A 16216-nucleotide genomic window follows, 5' to 3' on the forward strand; every position below is an offset into this window, starting at 1 on the left:
TCATTAGCCTAATAGCATAATTGCACAAGTCAGAGGTTCTCAAATGTTTTGACAAACAAAATAAATACTTAGCTGAGCTCTCCAACTACCACCATAAGGACCAACATTAAAATACTGGTAGGTCTAGGTTTTCATTAAAACATTTAGCTTTTTCTTTGTCATGGTCATCCACAAATGCTATATTGAGACAACTGGACTGTTCTCTGTTGAATTTGTTTTGTCTTGATTTCCAAAATTGTTCAAAAAGGACAGGCAATTATGCTTTTAGGCTAACAATACATAGTTATCTGCTTGGACGTATGATTTCTTCTGTATTTTTGTCAAGCCTAACATCCCAGGTTAATATTTTTTTTTAATGGAAAATAAAATGGTGTCAATGAATATATATATATATATATATATATATATATATATATATATATATATATATATATGGATAAGTTAATACCATTACATTATTTATCCCATGAAATAAATTAAATGCACTATTATGCATGGTGTTTCCTAAGTCTGAATGGATTAGAGCTTCAGTTTTTGGAGAAGAGTGACGTAACGACTAATGACTAACGTAGTTAGGTTAGTGTATAGTATATCAAATCACATTTTCTTTCGTTTACATTTGAACGTGGGGGTTTACACATTTTGAATCTAATTTCATTAAGATTTGTAAAAATGTAACCTAACTATCCTTATGTGAAAAGTATCTATAAAGCACAAGTCAAATATCTGCAATATGTTGAGTCCGTACTAGTCTACACACGGTATTCTGATTAATATTGCTTTAATACTGTAGAGTACGAATTATGCAGAATAATCCATGGAGGCTGACATTTATGCAGCACCGCCCCCTGCTGTCGACTCTAATTACTGTAAAGTTGCCCATTGTGAACGATTAACCGTGTACAGTATATATTTTTTGAAAGTTGTTTTTTGTTTTGTTTTTCACTATATCTATACATATATTATAAAAAACGTTCCCTTCGTTCTTTTCCCAACTCCCCCAAACAGGAACTATACGTCCTTTCAAAGCGACTGACATCCGTCGATAGCCAATCACGCGTCGACCAACTGGCACCTTTAGCCAATCGCTGCAAAGAAGAAAGGTGGGACGTCCTGTAATTCGATGCAAATTACACAGTCGACCTCGCTAAGTCCCTCCCCTTTGTGTTTCCCGCACCGTCAATCAAAATAGGAAAAAATCGACCCGAATTCGCCGATCAACACTATTAGCCCGTCCATGATAAAATGATAATGTTTGGAGTTTAACGGCTTTGAATAACGTCCCAGTTCGGGATGTAAACTGTTAAAACAGTTAACGCATCGACGTGCGACTCGGGCGGTGAGTTTTTATTGACGGGAGGTACGTCTTTTTTAAAGCTTTTTTTTTTCTTCTTCTCTTCTCTCGGCGGCTAACTAGCTCGGCTATGGTGAGCTAGCAGCCGAGCTAGCAGGCTAGCGACGGAGTTGTAAACAGCCGTTGTCCGTGTCCCGTCGCGTCCCTGCAAAGTTGACGGGAGTTGCGGCTCAGTGGGGATAAGGGAAAGGATTTTTTTTTTCCCAGGGGGGGACCGAGCAAGACTCGCGAAGGGGGGATGCTTTGCTGGGCTTTCAAAGCCCGACGGGAGTTGAAGATTACCGAGTGAAACAAGGGAGAAATGGCGTCCGCGGACGTGGACAGCAGTCAAAGCGACTTTCTTCAGGAAACGCAGGTAAACTCGCCACATTTGGTCGCCCTCGTTTTCCTCCGTCTTGGCTCGCGTTCGGCGTTGTGTTTTGAGGAGCGTGGAAGTTCACACGTTTTGAAATTTTGATGCCATTGGGGGTGGGGAAGGGTGGAGGAGGGTGAAACGCCGTAGTACACTTCCTGTGTTCCCCCCACTCTCCACAACGGCCACCCACTTCTTAGCACGCTAAAACCCGCCCATAGTGGGGAGGACGCTGAGAAGCCGTCTCTAGGTTCGGCGACAGTCGCTCGGGTGCTCTCTCCGCGACGAAAAGAGCGGCCGGAGGAACGGCACCGACGAGATCATGTCGCTCGGCTTCGGCGTCCATAATCAAAAACAGTAGCGTTCATTTCCCGCCCATCCCCCCACTCGCCTGCTAGCCACCATTACGTGAGCTAGCGGAGCTTTCGCCATTTTCGCGTAAAAAAAACAAACAAACAAAAACAGTGTGACAATATACTCATATGTCCAATTTGATTTCATTATGGCAGCATGGTAGATTAGTAGTTGGCACGCATGCGTCTCACTTCAAAGGGTTCGAATCTGCTCGCCAGCTAGCCACCAGTAGGCCTACGTGTAAAATTACAAAGATGGAAGTGATAAACAGGAGACCAACATTTCGACATCTTTTGAAGACAATTCCAATGATTATATTGATCATTCAGAAATGTAAATAAAACAGTAAACGTAAAGTAAAACATTAAGAAGGTTATGACTTTTTAAAACGAGTGAAAATGCATCAAATTCTGGAGAATTCTGTAAAGGGAATAGTGGGGCGAGATATTTAAGGTGTGACCTTTTTTTGTTGTTGTTAAGGGCTTCTAAAAGTCTTATTAAGCATTGAATACATGAATCTTAAAAACAATTCCTTAATTGGTCTTAAACCAGTCGTTCATAAGTCTTAACACATGTAGGATTGTGTATCTCATTTGCCAAAAAAAATAAAAAATCAAATGATTCGTGGCAACATTTTGCAATCATAATAAGGAACCAACAAAAGAGTGATGTGACTGTTTTTTTTAAGCCAGTACTCTTAAAAGCAGACATCTCATTTATGTACTGTAGTAACATTGCACCTGACATGAAAGTAAACTCTGTCAAGGTAATTTTATGTAATTTAAAAGTCTTTAATTGAACTAGCCTTAAGTTGTAGGAACCCTGTTGTTGAATCAGAGTTTCAAACGTCCCTTAACTCTTATTTTCAGAATACTGAGTGATATATTGGAAAGCTTGCAAAACACAGACAACATATAATCATGACGAGCTGGTAAACTTAAAATAATTCTAGAAAGTGAAGGGTCCAGGTTTACAAAATTATTATTCAAGAGCCAAACAGTTTGCAGATGGCTGACAGGTTTGTGTGGTTTAATTTGGTGATCGGTGATCGGATTCGGTACTAAAACATGCATATAAAAAAGTACAAAATGTACAAACATTCCATAAACTGTTAAAATACATACTGATAAATAAATATAGCGCTGTTAACTTAGCACAGTTAAGAGGCATTTGTATTTGATGAAATTAATTAAATAAAAATGGGAAGTGACGGAAAATGAGGCATTTTGGCGGGTCATAGTAACATCACGAAGGACCTCGAAACTGCAAGCAAAAAAAGTGTCAATAAATCAATAACTTCTTTCAATTTTAGTGTACAGGTAAAGATGTGTTTATGGATTTAAACAATGATCTTACTCACCTTGAAATTTTGTCAACCATAGTTTCAGGGACTGTCCTAGTATATAACACTTTTACTAGAGCTGAACGATTTTAGGATAAGATTGCATATTTTCTGACACATTAAGATTTTGGTTAAAATCACAATTTTACCACCAATCTTCCACCTCCATAGACGACAGACATGTCTGCCATTCAGCTGTCGGCATCAGACCGCTGGGAGGTGTTAACGCCCGTCTCGGCCACCAAGGATGATCCCAACAGTGGAATCGTCACGTCCAACGGGCAGTATGTGCTTCCTCTCGGGGGTCTCCCCAGCCAGCCCATCTATGTCACTGCGCCTGGGGGCGAGGCGGCGGCCAATGGCGTGTCGGGCATCCAATATCAGGTAAGATGAAGTTGATATTTGACTTGTATGTGGAAATAATTTGGGGGAACATCAGTTGTAATAAAAAAAAAATAATAATCCTCATTTCAGGTCATCCCTCAGATCCAAAACGTGGACGGGACGCTGGCGAGCTTCCAGACGCAAGGCTTGGATGACGGCACGGGGCCGATCCAGCTCCTGCAGGACGGCGGCCAAGGCGGCATTGGAATCAGCTGCGCGGCGGCGGCGGCCACCACGGACCTCCTGACGCAGGCGGGGCAGGTGCAGCCAATCCAGGGTCTTCCGCTGGCCGGGGGCTCGGCGTACCCCGTGGGGCTGCCCGGCAACATCACCTTCGTGCCCATCAACAGCGTGGACCTGGAGTCGCTGGGCCTGACGGCGGCGCAGACGGTGCCCATTGCCACGGGCGTCACGCCGGAGGGCCAGCTGATCATGAGCGGCCAGACCCTGGAGAGCGCCGGGCAGGACGGCAAACTGACGTTGGGGGGCGACGGCGGCCAGGAGCTGTACGTGCCCACCTCGGACGCCCCGTCGCAGCTCCCCGCCACCATCGACGGGACGGGCGTGCTGACCCAAGCCACGGCCATGTCTGCCGGCGTGTCAGACCCTTCATCATCCTCGGAGAACTTTAATTCCCACCTGCAGCAGATCCAGGTCAGCGCGCACGCTCCAGTAGGTCTGGTTGATTTTAGTGATTAATTTGGCCCTGTTTGTCTGCATGATATATAATGTAAAAATTGATGAACCATAGAGCCCAATATATCCTCTTAATATTTGACTGCTTGACAACTGGAATGGATTAATGTAATTTCCATTCATTTCAGTGGGAAAGATGATTTGACATGTTTTGAGTTACGAGTATGGTCATGGAATGAGTTAAATTTGCGTCATTCTCAAAAAGTGGAAAATTTCCAGTAAACCTGGGGAATGTTCCAATTTGGAAACTTTCTATGGGAATTTTTGAGAATTAACTGGAAGTTGGGGGTCATTTAAACAAACTATCATATACAAACATAATGTCTATAAAAAAAACATGACATTTTAACAGATTTGAGTAGAACTTGAGTTTCATTTCTTGAACAATGAACAATCAATTATTTTAATGAACAACAAAAATGTGAACATGAATTCCCCCACCCAATCAAAAAGTAAAATGCCCCCACTCCCCCCAAAAAATCCCATTCAAACTTTTAAATGAGTGGAGGCTGCAGTGAAGCTCATATCCCACTGAGGGGGTGAACGTTTCCGAGTGTTTGTGCACGTATCTATCGACTGTTGTCTTTTCATCAGGGTTCGTTCGGCAAAAGTTGCAAAGATGTTCCTAAGCAGTGTTTACTTGTGGGAAAGACATTTTGAAATAGCGATAGACCGATATGTTTTTTTCAAGGCCGTTAGGGATACAAATTATTAGTAGTCAAGGAGGCCGATAACCGATATTTCAAGCTGATATTCATTTGCAGTAAAATAAAAAAATAAATAAAAATAAATAAATAAAATTTTTCTTTTAAACTATATTGTCAGATTTGTTTAAAAAAAATATAACAAAATTGCAGTGTGCTTCCAGGGTCATTAGCATGTGTTAAGCTAAATTAAAAAAATTAATTAATAAATTCAAAAGGAAGTAAATAGATCCCTAAAGATTTCTACTGCAAATAAAATTTTCTAAAAACTTCTTACATCATCTTACAACATGTTACAATTCCTGATGAAAACCCCAAATTCACTACGTTCGCAAGTATTCACTGCTCACTGAGATACCAGCTTTATTATTACCAGCCTTCAGATTCAAAAAATGGCCGATGCCGATATTTGTCAAAATGCCAAATATCCCTATTTTGAAAGCATGTTGAATGTGAACATGTTAAAAAAATAAAATAAATAAAAATAAAAATAAAAATAAATGTTTTTTAGCGTTTGAGGAACCGTAACGGAAAAAAAAATATTTTAATGTATCTTTGTCTTATTTTGTAAATTGTGAAAACAAAAACAACAGCACACAATTGGCAAATTGAGTTTTGCCGACTTTAAGAGTTAATATCAACTTTCTTTCAACTTTTATTTCAAACATTTAAAATGACTATAAAACATTTTCCTTCCCCATTAATAATGACTTCCAAAGAAACTCATTTACAAAAGAAAAGACTTACTGTTCAAAACGGAATAGGATGAAGCGACTGCTTATCTAGTCCAATCCCAATTTTACCTCACTTAACTCATTCGTAAATGCCTTTAACAAAAATTGTACTATCATCGGATGAATCGATGCACCTTTTCCCTGAACACAGCATGTGCTCCATCTTCCTCCCTCTCACTTAATTTGCGCAGGTGCCGTCCTCCAGCGCTGCCCCCACTGCCACCCTCTCGCAACCTATCCTGCAGCTGTCGGGCGACGGTCAGACCCCGGTGGCAGCGGCGGGCCAGGACCTGAACGCGGCGGCGGGTCAGACCCTTCAGAGCGTCCAGCTGGTCAACCCGGGGACCTTCCTCATCCAGGCCCAGACGGTCAGCCCCACCGGGCAGATCCAGTGGCAGACGTTCCAGGTGGGGCAAGCGCGACACGGGCGCCACGAGAAAGTTCTCCGAGCATGATATTTAGGCGCGTCCCGTGTTTGCAGGTTCAGGGTGTCCAGTCGCTTCAGGGACTCCAGCTGCCTCAGGGACAGGTCCAGCCGCAGCAGCTGACCTTGGCCCCCGTGCAGACGCTCCCACTGGGCCAGGCGGGCCAGGTCAGCCTACCCAACCTCCAGACTGTCACCGTCAACTCGCTGACGCAAAGCGGGGTGCAATTCACGCAGCAGGCTGACAACAACAGCCCGGCCGGTACGACATGCATCTCATTCATTTGGATTTTGGAAATATGAAACCAAACATTTTAACCCCCCTAAAAATGAATAAATGAATAAATAAATAAAGCGTGTTTGGTATCAGGACAAAAATAAAGTAAATCTAAAGAAGGGAAACCAAAACTTGCCTTTCCTATATTTTCGCGAATTTCCTTTTTAACTCGTTTGCTCCCAAAAACGTATAAATATGTTCTATTTTAAATATTGCCAGTGTCCCAAAAACGTATTTATAAGTTTTTTTGTTTTGTTTTGTTTTTTTATGCTAGAGCATACAAAAGGCTTTAATGCAGCCCCTGAACTGAAGAGAATGGTTGAAGCAATGGTAGTTATTACAAAAACGGCCAGCAGGTGGCAGCAAAGTATAAGAGATCAACCAGGGCCATGTTAAAAAAAAAAATGCTGTTTTCACCACAGTTTTAATCAGATTTGTGAATGATGAAACTTAGCTATATTCTAATGCTAATAGCTGCAAAACGGAAACAGATAGAAATATATGTTTGATTCCTGATGAAAGAAGAGACTCTAGTCTTTCTTTTGGTATGTTCCATGTTTTTATAGCAATAGAACACAATATTCTGTGGGCCTTGCAAAATCATTCAAAATCCAGTAAAACAGCCGGGAGTGAAGGGGGTTGCTTCAGTGAAAATGGCTGAGAGTGAATGAGTTAAGGTCCTTACCGTCCTACCGCATTTTCTTCCTAAGCGTGCTTCTTCTCCGCAGGCATCCAAATCAAGGAGGAGCCCGAATCGGAGGATTGGCGCCTGGCCGGCGACTCCACGCTCAATCCCAGCGACCTGAACAACCTGCGCGTACAGATGACGGTCGACGACGACATGGACGCTGCCAGCGGCGAGGGCAAGCGGCTGCGGCGGGTGGCCTGCACCTGCCCCAACTGCAAAGAGTCTGGAGGAAGGTGAGCAAGGACACAATCCCAAAGACATATTTATACGTTTTTTTTTTTGTTGTTGTTGTTTTTTGTTGTTGTTGTTGTTGTTGTTGTTGTTGTTTTTTTTTTTGCTAGAGCATACAGAAGGCTTTTGATACAGCCTCTCTACTGCAGAAAAAGGTTGACGCAATGGTAGTTATTGCAAAGACGGCCAGCAGGTGGCAGCAGAGTATAAGAGATCAAACAGGGCCATGTTGCAACAACCGGTTTTCTCCACTGTTTTAAACAGATTTGTGAATAATGATGAAACTTCGCTCTATTCTAATGCTAATTGCTGCAAAACCGAAACAGATAGAAATATACTTTATTTTAATGATGAAAAAAAAAAGAGACCTTATGGTAGGTTCCATGTTTTGTTTCTTTTCACGCTAGCATGACTTATGGAACTTTCCTAAAAACGAAATGTTATCGATTTGATGTTGTATTTGTTGACATTGAACATGAGTGACGTGATCAGGTGTAAGAGGTGGGCCAGAGGGATGATTTGTCAATTTATTTATTTATTTTTTTTCCGAATGGTACTTAGAATGTAACACATAAACATGTCTCCCGCACATGCGCAGAGGTTCCGGGCTGGGTAAGAAGAAGCTCCACATCTGCCACATCGTGGGCTGCGGCAAAGTGTACGGCAAGACGTCGCACCTACGCGCCCACCTCCGCTGGCACAGCGGCGAGCGGCCCTTCGTGTGCAACTGGATGTACTGCGGCAAGAGGTTCACCAGGAGCGACGAGCTGCAGAGACACAGGAGGACGCACACAGGTGACACGGGCGCCATCTTGTTCCATTCAAACAAAAAAAAATTGCCTCCTTCCCGCTCAAATTTGCAGCTAAGCTAACATTGCTAATTGTGACCCCATCCCCGCCAGGTGAGAAGAAGTTCGTGTGTGGCGAGTGCTCCAAGCGCTTCATGCGCAGCGACCACCTGGCCAAGCACATAAAGACTCACCAGAACAAAAAGGGCGGCGCGCCTGCCGCGTCGTCATCGCCCTTGCCCGCCGACACCCTCATCACGGCCGACGGCACCACGCTCATCCTGCAGTCAGCCGCCGCCCACAACCTGGTGGCCAATCAGGAGATGCCGCTGCAGCTGGTCACCGTGGCGCCCGGCGAGGTGTTGGAATGAGGGCGGGATGGCGGACGGGTGAGAGAACTGGCCTATCACAAAGGACCGCCTCTAATCTCCTTTCTGATTTTTTTTTTTTTTTTTTTTTTTTTTTACATATGAATATAAATATATATGACAAATATATATATTTTAAGTAAGAGTTATCCAGACTTTGTTTTTGCAGTCTTTTTTATAGGCCGGCAGAAGCATTCAAAATGGTTGCTATGTACACGCGCACACACACATATACACAAGGAAATGCCTTATTTTGTATCATAGTTGTGTATAAAATGCAGGAGGTGCATGTGTTTGTTTTCTTAATACAAAGATCCATCACGGAAAGATTCCCCCGGCGTGTTTGGAAAGTGCGCTTATTAGTACAATTCGACAAAACACCCGATGCAAAAGCTCACTCATTTTTCTTCACCATTTTAATTGTGCGCTCAAATGAAAGTTTTAGTGATAGTAGCAATGTCACAAGACTTGCAAACATCGTTCGCCAAACGAGGCCAGCACTTCTGGTCGCCTCGGTTATGGTTTTTACGAATGCTAGGCTAACATGCTAATGCCAAGTGCACATCCCCAATTGTGTTGGAAAAGTGAATGTGATGAGTGGGTGGTTTAACACATTTGGGAAGTGCGCTTATTATGTCATTGTTAAGGTTTATTCTCTATATAAACATCTAATGCAACACCTCACTCGTTTTTCCCCATATTTTTGTTATGCACCAAAATTAAAAAAAAAATCCAATGATGGTCGTGTCACGAGACACATGCCACACCGTTTCCCGGATGAGATCAGCACTTCTGGTTGCCTCACACATGGTTTTGCAAATGCTATGCTAATGCTAAGAGGACGTCACAAAAATGTGTTTGAAAAAGTAAAAATGTGAAAAGTTGGGTCAACACATTTGGGAAGTGTGCTTAAGGTCGCCTTCAAAACACTTAATGCAAAAGCTCCCGTTTAGTTGTGCACTACAATAAAACCGTTTCCAAGTACAGTATTGTCACAAGACTGCATGTCACGCTCTTTCCCGGATGAGATCATCAATTCTGGTTGCCTCAGACATGGTTTTGTGTATGCTAGGCTAACATGCTAATGCTAAGTAGACTTGGTCTAAATGTGACAAATGGGTCAACACATCTGGGAAGCGCGCTTATGATGCCAAATCACAGAAAAAAGCAAAACGCTCACTTTTTTTTTCCTCACTGTGTTGTGCACTAAAATAAAAGTTTTCTGATAATGTTCATGACCATCACTTCTGGTCGCCACGGAGAGATTTTTGCACCTGCGAAGCTAACACACTCATCCTAAGTGAGCTTCCCACAATGTGTTGGAAAAATTTTAAATGTGGTAAATGGGGGAGGGGACAAAATGTGCAGCTTCTTTGAGTGTCCAGGACAGAATGTTCTCCACAATGTTTTTATTTCACTGAAAATGTGTGCTTTTTCCACTGCTTTTCTTTTTGCTTCCCTTTTTTCATCAGTCCAACAAAAAACATACATCTCCTAATTTTTTGGGATGCTTAATACAAAAAACAGCCAAACATTTTTTCCCCGCCCTGGATGAAAGGTTAAAACTTACAGAATGTGGAGTTGCATGTTTTTTTTTTTTTGTTGTACAGAATTTTGATTTTATTTTTTTGGTGTATGTGATAAATTAAATTGGGGCAGACGGATGCAACAAATCGTAGCGGCAAACATTCCAGTCCAGATACGAGGCGGAATTCCGTTTTTGCAATAAATCGTTTGGCCATTTGTGCTTGAAAGTTCCAAAACAATCATGCTATTTTTATTGTTTTTGTTTCCTCCATGTGTACTCCTCATGTTTGTCCTCAAGTTTGTAGCATTCATTTACATATGTATTATCTTATTGTTTATAGAAGCCATCACTTAGCACAATTTATTTCAATGTATCAAAACCTTATTTTAAAATGATTTTTTTTTTAAAGACTTTGGTGTAAAAATTGAATGTTAACTTTTTTTGTAAAACCTTTTTTCAAATGGATCACAATAAAGTCTGAAACATTCATTCATGTATAGTTCTTCTCTCCATTATACTATATAAAAAAAACAACCATGTATAGCAAGGCGTTTTTTGTTTTGTTTTTGTTTTCTCCATTATACTATATAAAAAAACGACCATGTATAGCAAGGCGTTTTTTTTTATTATTATAATATATTTAAAAAAAAAATAAAACGAACATGTATAGTTAGGCATATTTATTATTGTTATTATTATAGTATATATATATATATATATATATATATATATATATATAACGACTCTGGATAGTAAGGCATATTTATTATTATTATAATATAAAAAAAAACGACCATGTATAGTAAGGCTTTTTTACTTATTATTATTATTATACTATATAAAAAACTACCATGTATAGTAAGGTGTTTTTTTTTTTTAAATTATTATTATAATATATTAAAAAAAACAACCATGTATAGTAAGGCATATTTATTATTATTATTATTATTATTATTATATACAAAAAGCCGGCCATGTATAGTAAGGCATTTTTTAAAATTTATTTATAAAAACGAGCCTATCGTTTAAAAAAAAAAAAATTAATATATATAAAAAACGACCATGTATAGTAAGGCGTTTTTTTTTTGTTTTTTTTAATTATTATAATATATTAAAAAACAACCATGTATAGTAAGGCATATTTATTATTATTATTATTATTATTATTATATACAAAAAGCCGACCATGTATAGTAAGGCATTTTTTTAAATGTATTTATAAAAACGACCATGTATAGTAAGGCATTTAAAAAAATTTATTAATATATATAAAAAACGACCACGTATAGTAAGGTGTTTTTTTTTTTTTAATTATTATTATAATATATTAAAAAACGACCATGTATAGTAAGGCATATTTATTATTATTATTATTATTATTATTATTATTATTATTATTATTATTATCATTATTATTATTATTATTATTATTATTATTATTAGATACAGAAAAACGACCAGGTAAAGTAAGGCATTTTTTAGAATTTATTTATAAAAATGACCATGTATAGTAAGGCGTTTTTTTATTATTATTATTATTATAATTATTATTATTATTATTATTATTATACTATATAAAAAACGCCCATGTATAGTAAGGCTTTTTTACTTATTATTATTATTATTATACTATATAAAAAACGACCATGTATAGTAAGGCGTTTTTTTATTATTATTATTATTATTATTATAATATATAAAAAAAAAAAAACATGTATAGTAAGAAATATTTATTATTATTATTATTATTATTATATACAAAAAGCCGACCATGTATAGTAAGGCATTTTTTTAAATTTATTTATAAAAACGAGCCTATCGTTTTAAAAAAAAAATAATAATATATATAAAAAACGACCATGTATAGTAAGGCGTTTTTTTTTGTTTTTTTTTAATTATTATTATAATATATTAAAAAACAACCATGTATAGTAAGGCATATTTATTATTATTATTATTATTATTATTATTATTATTATATACAAAAAGCCGACCATGTATAGTAAGGCATTTTTTTAAATGTATTTATAAAAACGACCATGTATAGTAAGGCATTTAAAAAAAATTATTAATATATATAAAAAACGACCACGTATAGTAAGGTGTTTTTTTTTGAAATTATTATTATAATATATTAAAAAACGACCATGTATAGTAAGGCATATTTATTATTATTATTATTATTATTATTATTATTATCATTATTATTATTATTATTATTATTATTAGATACAGAAAAACGACCAGGTAAAGTAAGGCATTTTTTAGAATTTATTTATAAAAATGACCATGTATAGTAAGGCGTTTTTTTTTTAAATTATTATTATTATAATTATTATTATTATTATTATTATTATACTATATAAAAAACGCCCATGTATAGTAAGGCTTTTTTACTTATTATTATTATACTATATAAAAAACGACCATGTATAGTAAGGCGTTTTTTTTATTATTATTATTATTATTATAATATATATAAAAAAAAAACATGTATAGTAAGAAATATTTATTATTATTATTATTATTATTATATACAAAAAGCCGACCATGTATAGTAAGGCATTTTTTTAAATTTATTTATAAAAACGAGCCTATCGTTTTAAAAAAAAAATAATAATATATATAAAAAACGACCATGTATAGTAAGGCGTTTTTTTTTGTTTTTTTTTAATTATTATTATAATATATTAAAAAACAACCATGTATAGTAAGGCATATTTATTATTATTATTATTATTATTATTATTATTATTATATACAAAAAGCCGACCATGTATAGTAAGGCATTGCCTTACTATACATGGTCGTTTTTATAAATACATTTAAAAAAAATTATTAATATATATAAAAAACGACCACGTATAGTAAGGTGTTTTTTTTTGAAATTATTATTATAATATTTTAAAAAACGACCATGTATAGTAAGGCATATTTATTATTATTATTATTATTATTATTATTATTATTATTATTATTAGATACAGAAAAACGACCAGGTAAAGTAAGGCATTTTTTAGAATTTATTTATAAAAATGACCATGTATAGTAAGGCTTTTTTTTATTATTATTATTATTATTATTATTATTATTATTATTATTATTATACTATATAAAAAACGACCATGTATAGTAAGGCTTTTTAACTTATTATTATTATTATTATACTATATAAAAAACGACCATGTATAGTAAGGCGTTTTTTTTTTTTTTTTTATTATTATTATAATATATTAAAAAAACAACCATGTATAGTAAGGCATATTTATTATTATTATTATTATTATTATTATTATTATTATATACAAAAAGCCGACCATGTATAGTAAGGCGTTTTTTTTTGTTTTTTTGTTTATTATTATTATTATAATATATTAAAAAACAACCATGTATAGTAAGGCATATTTATTATTATTATTATTATTATTATTATTATTATTATATACAAAAAGCCGACCATGTATAATAAGGCATTTTTTTAAATTTATTTATAAAAACGACCATGTATAGTAAGGCATTTAAAAAAAAATATTAATATATATAAAAAACGACCATGTATAGTAAGGCTTTTTTACTTATTATTATTATTGTATATAAAAAACGACCATGTATAGTAAGGCGTTTTGTTTTTGTTTTTTTTATTATTATAATATATTAAAAAACAACCATGTATAGTAAGGCATATTTATTATTATTATTATTATTATTATTATTATATACAAAAAGCCGACCATGTATAGTAAGGCGTTTTTTTAATTTTTTTAATTTTTTTTTTTATAATATATTAACAAACAGCCATGTATAGTAAGGCGTATTTATTATTATTATTATTATTATTGTTATTATTATTATTATTATTATTATTATAATATACAAAAAAAACGACCAGGTAAAGTAAGGCATTTTTTTAGAATTTATTTATAAAAATGACCATGTATAGTAAGGCGGTTTATTATTATTATTATTATTATTATAATTATTATTATTATTATTATACTATATATAAAACGACCATGTATAGAAAGGCTTTTTTTTTTTTTTTCCATTATACTATAAAAAAAAACCGACCATGTATAGCAAGGCGTTTTTTGTTTTTTTTTTGAAATTATAATATATTAAAAAAACTAAAACGACCATGTATATATAGTAAGGCGTTTTTTTGTGTGTTTTTAATTTATTTATTTTATTTATTTTTTATTTTTTATTTTATACTATATAAAAAAACGACCCTGTATAGTATGGCATATTTATTATTATAATATATTAAAAAACGACCATGTATAGTAAGGCGTTTTTTTTAAAGTTTTTTTTAAATTTTATATATATATGTATATATGTATATATATATATATATATATACATATATACATACATACATATATATATACTGTATAGTAAGGTGTTTTTATTACTATTATTATTATATAAAAAACGACAACGTATAGTAAGGCATTTAAAAAAAATTATTAATATATATAAAAAACGACCATGTATAGTAAGGCTTTTTTTTTTTTTTATTATTATTATATTAAAAAACAACCATGTATAGTAAGGCATATTTATTATTATTATTATTATTATTATTATATACAAAAGCCGACCATGTATAGTAAGGCATTTTTTTAAATTTCTTTATAAAAACGACCATGTATAGTAAGGCGTTTTTTTTTGTTTTTTTTTATTATAATATATTAAAAAACAGCCATGTATAGTAAGGCGTATTTATTATTATTATTATTGTTATTATTATTATTATTATTATAACATACAAAAAACCGACCATGTATAGTAAGGCATTTATTTATTTATTTATAAAAACGACCATGTATAGTAAGGCGTTTTTTTTTTTTTTTTATTATAATATATTAAAAAACAACCATGTATAGTAAGGCGTATTTATTATTATTATTATTATTGTTATTACTATTACTATAATATACAAAAAGCCGACCATGTATAGTAAGGCATTTTTTATTTATTTATAAAAACGACCATCTATAGTAAGGCGTTTTTTTTTGTTTTTGTTTTTATTATACTATATAAAAAAAACCCGACCATTTATAGTAAGGCTTTTCTTTTTTTTATTATAATATATATATATATATATATATATATATATATATATATAAATAAAAAACGACCATGTATAGTAAGGCTTTTTTTTTTAAATTATATCTATATATATATATATATATATATATCTATATCTGTATATCTATATATATATATATATATATATATATATATATATATATATATATATCTATATCTATATCTATATATATCTATATCTATATGAAGACTGTATAGTAAGGTGTTTTTAGTATTATATAAAAAAACGACAATGTATAGTAAGGCATTTAAAAAAAAATTAATATAAAAAACGACCATGTATAGTAGGGTTAAAAAAATCGATTCGGCGATATATCGCGATACTACATCGCGAGATTCTCGAATCAATTCAATAATCGGCAGAATCGATTTTTTTTTTTTTTTTTTTTTTAGGATTCAACACCTTGAGCATGGAAGAATGTTATATGAACGGAACATTAAGCCTTTATATTTTATTTTAATGCTGTTCAAACATGAAACAGATTACAACCTCTATAAGACTGAAATTTCAGATAAATAAATAATACATTTTCATATAAATCTTACACTCTACAAGCTTACTGATTAGTATTTTCTAAATTTGAATGAAAAAAAATCGCAACAATCGATTTATAAATTCGTATCGGGATTAATCGGTATCGAATCGAATCGTGACCTGTGAATCGTGATACGAATCGAATCGTCAGGTACTAGGCAATTCACACCCCTAATGTATAGTAAGGCTTTTTTATTATTATATATAAAAAATATTTATATAAACGACCATGTACAGCAAGGCATTTTTTGGTTTTGTTTAATTATATATATATAAAAAACGACCATGTATAGTAAGGCGTTTTTTTTGTTTTTGTTTTTTTTACAATATATAAAAGAACGAACA

The 16216-nt window shown here is 34.1% G+C and overlaps 1 protein-coding gene across 2 annotated transcripts; it reads left to right on the plus strand.

Annotated features, from left to right (window-relative positions):
- The first annotated feature begins 1164 nt into the window (after nucleotides 1-1164).
- Nucleotides 1165-10713, plus strand: LOC144031732 (transcription factor Sp3-like). Of its 2 annotated transcripts, none has more exons than XM_077539131.1 (8): nucleotides 1165-1709; nucleotides 3574-3786; nucleotides 3877-4458; nucleotides 6112-6327; nucleotides 6402-6606; nucleotides 7350-7542; nucleotides 8139-8335; nucleotides 8443-10713. In XM_077539131.1, the coding sequence occupies exons 1-8, from the start codon at nucleotides 1656-1658 to the stop codon at nucleotides 8697-8699; spliced, it is 1917 nt and encodes a 638-aa protein (XP_077395257.1). In that variant the 5' UTR covers nucleotides 1165-1655; the 3' UTR covers nucleotides 8700-10713. The 2 variants fall into 2 exon arrangements, with proteins under 2 accessions (XP_077395257.1, XP_077395258.1); XM_077539132.1 differs by having other exon boundaries at nucleotides 1166-1709; nucleotides 3877-4440.
- The last annotated feature ends 5503 nt before the right edge of the window (nucleotides 10714-16216 follow it).

The sequence above is a fragment of the Festucalex cinctus genome, chromosome 12 (assembly GCF_051991245.1).
Source record: "Festucalex cinctus isolate MCC-2025b chromosome 12, RoL_Fcin_1.0, whole genome shotgun sequence".
In the NCBI taxonomy this organism is placed as follows: domain Eukaryota; kingdom Metazoa; phylum Chordata; class Actinopteri; order Syngnathiformes; family Syngnathidae; genus Festucalex; species Festucalex cinctus.

Excerpts from the sequence above, each read along its gene's own strand:
- LOC144031732 (XM_077539131.1), top strand. The coding sequence starts at position 1,656 with ATGGCGTCCGCGGACGTGGACAGCAGTCAAAGCGACTTTCTTCAGGAA. Across the intron at positions 3,787-3,876 it reads TGTCGGGCATCCAATATCAG|GTCATCCCTCAGATCCAAAA; the intron begins GTAAGATGAAGT and ends TCCTCATTTCAG. Across the intron at positions 6,607-7,349 it reads TGACAACAACAGCCCGGCCG|GCATCCAAATCAAGGAGGAG; the intron begins GTACGACATGCA and ends TCTTCTCCGCAG.